Raw genomic sequence first — 6,279 nt, forward strand, 5'->3', positions numbered from 1 at the left:
TACAGATCCCAAGCACTTCCAATGAAGCTTCTCACCAAACTGTTAGCAAAAAACTGTATTCTCCTAAGAGATGCCACTGAGGCCAATTGCATCACAGCTAGGAATGCTTCCAACCAAAACTGCAGTTTCTCAGTTACAGAATGTGATGACAAATACATCTAAGCTCTGTCTACATGATAACTTCCACCTTCGCAATCCACTCTCAGCCACAAAAGCTCTGAAGAAAAGGCTCAAGGATGAAGTGCCTCACACCAGACCCAGACAGTCCGAGCAGAGCTGAGGCATTCTGCTGCCCTGGCCTCCTAGCATAAAACAAACCCTCCAGCAATGAGCTAAAACAGAGAGGCACTTTGCCTACCTACAGTAGAAGCACAAGACTTTCTTCACCAGTTCATCTACTGGGATAAATAGACATCTCAAAGACAACAAATAAGGATTTTTAAAAAAGTATTAGCTGCCCTTCCAGTTCTCTGTTTTGCCAACCACTGAGAGCTGCTGAAACACTCTCTTGGTCAGGCTAGTCTCCTGGTACCTGTGGGTTTTCCATACCTCTGCAAGCGTGATTCGAGGAAGGGCAGTCGCTCCTCTCTCAAGCTGCCTCCACACAACTCCCCTATTCCTGGTACAAGGAGATCAACAGCTGCAACCTTAAAAGAAAGAAACTTAACATTAAGTCATGCCATGTAGCCATACAGTCTACAGCGGAAGTACAGTTGACACTGGATAGCTGTTTGTAAAAACCTTCTGTAATTCTTTTATTGAGTCCAGGACACTTAAGTAACTATTTGCAAATGCTTGCAAAGTCCCTTGTTGATAGGAGGGAACTTTACAATGATAAACATCAGTAAGTCTACAGAAAACCTAAACAAGTACAGTGATGGTCCAGACTGAGGACATCTACAGCAGGTGGTGTGAACTGAATCCCACCAGGTTATTTTGGTGACCACCTATGCATGTAAGCAAGCCTGTGCAGGGTATAAAAAACCCAAAAGCAGCTCACAAGGAGGCAAAGACACACGGGCAAGTTTCCCAAAGCCCTGTTTTCCTTAGAGTTTAAGCTGCACTGATGCTTGTAACTTGTGTTTACGCTGTCTGCCCCCATTCCTTGAGCCAGCTCTAGTGGTAATGATATGAATAGACCAATGGCACTGATGTGCTGATCCAAGTGTTAGGATCCCAGTGTTATCACCTAAACTGTTAGGTTTGGCCTGGTTTTCTTCTCTGTTTTGTAGAGTTACTTCTCTTATCCCAAAGCTGAACTGTTGCTAGAATTAAAGCCAGTGAAGTGACAGTGGCACACAGTGGGATAGTTCCTCTTTTTAGTAGAATTAATGTTTCAGGTTGTCTCAGTTCAATTGGGATATCACATCTCCAAAGCATGAGACTTGTGGAGGAAGAGTTTACGTCCTGTGTCCATCTGCTATTTGAGGATTACATGGATGGTAGATTTGGACGACAAGAGAATCGTGAACTGCTTGGAGCTAGGCAATTCTAGGCATTTCACCTAGGAGTACAGAAGTTTACCAGGAAAAGGAATAACCTATGGCAAACCTATCTTAAGGGTCTTAAGCAAAAACTTAATGCTATCCAACTCCTGAACCTTCCTCCTCCTGTTGTTCCTGCTTTGGTGATTTCTTCTTTTTGGAACAGGTTTTTTTCCTGTTTCCAGATTTCCTTTTTGGAACAGGTTGCCCAGGGAGGTGGTGGAGTCGCCATCTCTGGAAGTGTTCAAAAAACGTGTGGATGTGGCACTTCAGGACATGGTCTAGGGGACATGGTGGCGCTGGATTAATGGTTGGACTTGATGATCTTGAAGGTCCTTTCCAACCTAGTGTTTCTGTGATTTCTGTGATTTTGTGATTTCTACAACAGGAAGAAGACTGGACAGGATCACCAGATGGTCATGTCTTATTTTGGGCTTCTTGAGTGGGAGGCCCAGTAGAAGACCATCCTCATCTATCTATCAGTAGACTAAGACATGCTTAGCCAAAAAGGAGGTGGAAGTGTGACCCATGGACTCACTGTGTTTTGAGGTCCATCTTCATTGTCCCGCATGTAGAAAGGTTTGAGGTCGTATGGGTAGTTAATGACAAACACAGGAACCTCACCACAGTGCTTCACCAGGTACTTTTCATGTTCTGTTTGGAGGTCACAGCCCCACTGTAAAGACAGCAAAAGGGACCTGGGATCCTGCTTTGGTGCCTCCTGACTGTGGCAAGAGACACAGCAAAATCTCTGCAGAGGAGAGATGTGCAGCTTTGAATAACATGAAACCAAGCACAGCAACTCCTCACGCAGCCCACTGGGAAAATTTGCTAAGCAGACAGAGTTTCATGAGTTTTAAGGCAGAGCAAAGCAATGAAAATAACATGGTTTATCTTCCACAGAACAGGGCCAGATCATCCCTGCATCAAGCCCAAGCATCTGGTATCAAATCATCAAAAAAACCAACCAATCAACCAACCAACCAAAAAACACCAAAAGCACCCTCCACATAGCTTAAGGGAAATAGGCACCTATCCAAAATCAGCTTACTCAACCCAGCAAACCAGCCTTATTTCAGTATTACCTCCGATATACGGAAAACAGCTTTGCTAGGCTGACTGCTCTCTTCCCTGCTGTGTCCTGTTACATGCTACATTAATTCTCACTTAAGAAAACCCAGCATCCTATCAACTAACTCTTTGTTATCAGAAACCTTAGACATTTGCAATGCCCTTCACTTCTCCTTTCTTCCAGTGATGTTATAAATTCTGTGGCTTTTGACTACAGACCTTCAGCCCACTTTAGGATGTGCAAAGAATATTGGGGGAGTGGAAGGGGAAGAGAAGAGGGCAACAGATATTCTGCACTCTCTTCATCTGAAAATATTCTGAGTTTGCTCTCAGATCAAGGTAGTACAGATATAGGATTTGAGGTCCTGCACCCACTTGTACACAGAGATGAGACAGTTACCCAACCGTCCACGAAGGAGGCTTTGACCAGATGGTTATTTTCCTCAGAATGAGATTAAGATTAATCAGTATACACGAGATGAGCACCACCACAAGTGCTCTCCCTCTGGTGTGTGTGTTTGAAATAAGGCAAAATATGATTTTTAGAAAACCATAACCTAACAGTGTTAGAAAGACTAGCATGTGATTCTTATTCCCAGTCAACATCTATGCTTTGGAAAGACAAGGGATTCCCTTTACCTACATCTACATTACATGGTATTTTGACATGGTTTTGGCTTTTTGTCAGACTTCTGGTGCTATTCTAATATAATTCCTTTATTTGAGGACTATTGCAGCAACCCTCTTAGATGGCTGCTACTGAATCCACAACACACTTGGCACTACTCGGATACAGGAAAGAGAAATGCTTTTGACAAAGCCTGGGTCCTTCAACAGCAAGCTCATCACTTCCTTGCAAATGTTACATGTTCTTCTGCTACCAATCTTACTCCTTCTACTACTCCCATTTCAGTCCCAAAGGGCAAAAATAATACCTGGGTCACAACTGAGCAAAAACCCCAGGAGGCAGATAACCTGTGTGAAGTAACAATTCTTGTGGTACCAGAGAGAGAGAGAAATGAGATCTACAGTGTTCAGGCTGGCTGTGTACATGAACAGGCAGAGGGACAAGCCACCAGGCAACTGCCTACCTCTGGCTTGAAAGTGAAAGTTTGAGAAGCTTGCTTCAAAATTTCCACTGCTTCATTGTAGGAAATTCTGCAAGAGGGAAAAAAAAAAAGTCTTTAAGATAACTACGAAAGGAATAACAAGAAAGTTTTCTGGCTAAGTGCTGCACTGGAAAATCAATGAGGCATTTCCCCACCACTATGCCAACTTGTGCTGTGATGTCAGACTTCCCAGCAATGCTGCTCTGGACAGAAACCAAAAACCATTTTATATGGCAAGAACCCTGTTTTCCTGTGCTTCAGCTACATGCGGGGCAGGAAGTGCTAAGCTCTCAAGACACTTTTGCATTATTGCAATGATGCATTTCAGTCAGAATTGTGTTCTGCAGAGAATTGCTTCCTAGAAATTTGTAGGGTTTTTTTTTTAAAAGAAAACAATGTGTCCTCATCGGCATAGCTCCAACAACATAGCTCTGCTGTTGAGGATGGTGTTAGGTAAAAATAACAGCCCAGAGCACAAAGGGCTTGTAGCTCAAACATCTTCGTTTTACTTTGAAAAGAATGTGAGATTTATTTGCAGCAATGTTTCTCAACTCCTCTGACAGATCTGAGAGCAGGTTCTCCACCAACTTCCACCAGTACAAAAGAACAGCATCATGGCAGAGCAAACAGAAAAAGTGCAGTGAGAGATACTGCAGGTCTTGATAAGTGGAAATTAACACTCAATGGAAGATACTTTTGCGGACAAGTTTTTTGCATACCAAGCAAATGTTGCAGACAGAGAGAAGAAAGAACCTGATCACAATAATTTCATCTCTCTGACTAAATCAAATTATAAACCGAATTCCCTAAAGAGCACAAGCTCTTTACACCCAGCTACAGGGTTTCACTTATACAGGGAAGGCTTTTGGAGGAAATACCTCAGGAAGGAATATATTGCTCCATGTGTTTGGGTTATGCAAGGCCATGATCCAAATGAGGTCTATCACTGGCACAGGTTCAATGCATGTAGGTGATATGTGTAACCCAGGAATGTCCCTGATCTGCCAGCAGTCGATGAAGAGAGAGACAGAGAGGGAGAGGAGGATGGGCTGCATCACTTTCTTTTTCCTTGGACCGTGGGAGAAGCTGAGTGAAACTCTGCCCTCTCAGGAATATCAGTTAGGTCCAAAGAGAGAAGGACTGGTATGGGGAGAGAGTGACTTCACTGAGGTCTCCCATGGTGTCTGTTCAGGCACAAGGAGGATTTATCATGAACGATCCTGTTGCCCAAGTGTGGCTATAGCTGCTTAACAGGAAAACCAGCACTGGGCTGAGCAGCCCTACAGTGTTCTTTGGGATGGACAGTGCCACTATTTGAAGAGATAGGAAAGAGTAGGGAAGAGGAGACATTCAGGGGCCAAGGAGGGAAACCAAAACCCTTCAGTTCTTTAGCATGCAGGGAACTGGGAAAAGGAGTTGCACAAGCAACCAAAATAGAAAACCAATTGGGATTTTTAAATATCAAAAAATAGTTTCACAAAAAGGGAGCTGTTAGAGTGAAAGTGTGAAGGAAGGCAGAGCACCAAAGCCAAAACCAAGCAAGACAGTGAGCAAACCACTGTACAGGTATGTGCTGGAAGAAGGATACCCTGACAGAAAGAGAATATTGTCCAGGGAAGCAAAGCCAAAGGCCAGCAGATTCAGATGCCAGTGTCATGCAGAGATGAGAGGACAGTTGGCGAACAGTGCAAAGGGAACAGCAATTCACGCTTTTGCAGAGACATGATGCTAACCCCGAAGACATTGAGTTGGGAAAGAAAAAGAACCTACACAAAATAGGAACCTTTTCCCCAAAAGCCCTCTTCCAGATAATTTTCAGAGAGAAGAACTTACGTCACAAATTTGTTCTTCAGCGTTTGTTCCAACCTGTCCTTGGTCAAAACAAGAGAAAAAAAAAACGTAAAGCTACTTTTAAGAGTTGAGGGGCTCAGAAGAAACTCAGGAAAGCTACCTCCCTCTAAGTTTTGATTTGTAGGTCTGCACTGTGATCCAGATAGGGGCCAAAATCCATTCCCAGCCATTCAGTGCTAAAAGGGTACCTGATTTTTGGAGCTCATGATTCAGAGGCTGCTAGATGATGTGACAGCTACAGTTCTACCACACTTGCTACCAGCTACAGAAAGCTGTGCATCCTCTCTGTGTTGGACTGAACACTCACTTAAGCTCAGACTAACTTTTAGCTCTTCACATTTTGTTAACGTAGGACAACACAGTAAAAAAAAGTAAAAATAAAAATTTAAACCTCCCTATAACGAAAAGCCCCCAAAATGTGTAACAGGATTGCAGCTCTTTCATGTCACAATTATTACCTTCTGGGCAGGAGATACGTATTTATGAAAAAGCTCAACATCACGAGGACATTTGGAGAACACAGTGCTTGTTGCTGTCTTGAAAAGATCTTCCATAACCTAAAAGAGAAAACAGGAGTGCATGAAAAATGATCACTGCTTAGATGTCCCAGACTATAAATTAAACACGGTACACATCAGCCAAAGGGTACAGAAGGAGCTTCTGTCGTTCTGCATGGTCAGACTGCATAAAAGGGTACCAGCTTGCTAATGTTCCTAATTAGCAGGCTTGCTCAGTAGCTGAAGAGGACTGGAACTTTTGTTTCT

At 43.3% G+C, this 6,279-nt stretch overlaps 1 protein-coding gene across 1 annotated transcript in view; it reads right to left on the bottom strand.

Annotated features, from left to right (window-relative positions):
• The window catches only part of NARS2 (asparaginyl-tRNA synthetase 2, mitochondrial (putative)), a gene marked incomplete at its 5' end in the record, with an annotated part of 14,525 nt that extends 8,453 nt beyond the window's left edge, over nucleotides 1–6,072 (bottom strand). The window contains 5 exons of the mRNA XM_010295545.1: nucleotides 550–647; nucleotides 2,023–2,160; nucleotides 3,647–3,713; nucleotides 5,498–5,535; nucleotides 5,974–6,072. Of these exons, the coding sequence (XP_010293847.1) occupies nucleotides 550–647; nucleotides 2,023–2,160; nucleotides 3,647–3,713; nucleotides 5,498–5,535; nucleotides 5,974–6,072 (440 nt within the window). The remainder of the gene's footprint in view (nucleotides 1–549; nucleotides 648–2,022; nucleotides 2,161–3,646; nucleotides 3,714–5,497; nucleotides 5,536–5,973) is intronic.
• Between the last annotated feature and the right edge of the window lie 207 nt (nucleotides 6,073–6,279).

The sequence above is a fragment of the Phaethon lepturus genome, unplaced genomic scaffold (assembly GCF_000687285.1).
Source record: "Phaethon lepturus isolate BGI_N335 unplaced genomic scaffold, ASM68728v1 scaffold53799, whole genome shotgun sequence".
Classification (NCBI taxonomy): Eukaryota; Metazoa; Chordata; class Aves; order Phaethontiformes; family Phaethontidae; genus Phaethon; species Phaethon lepturus.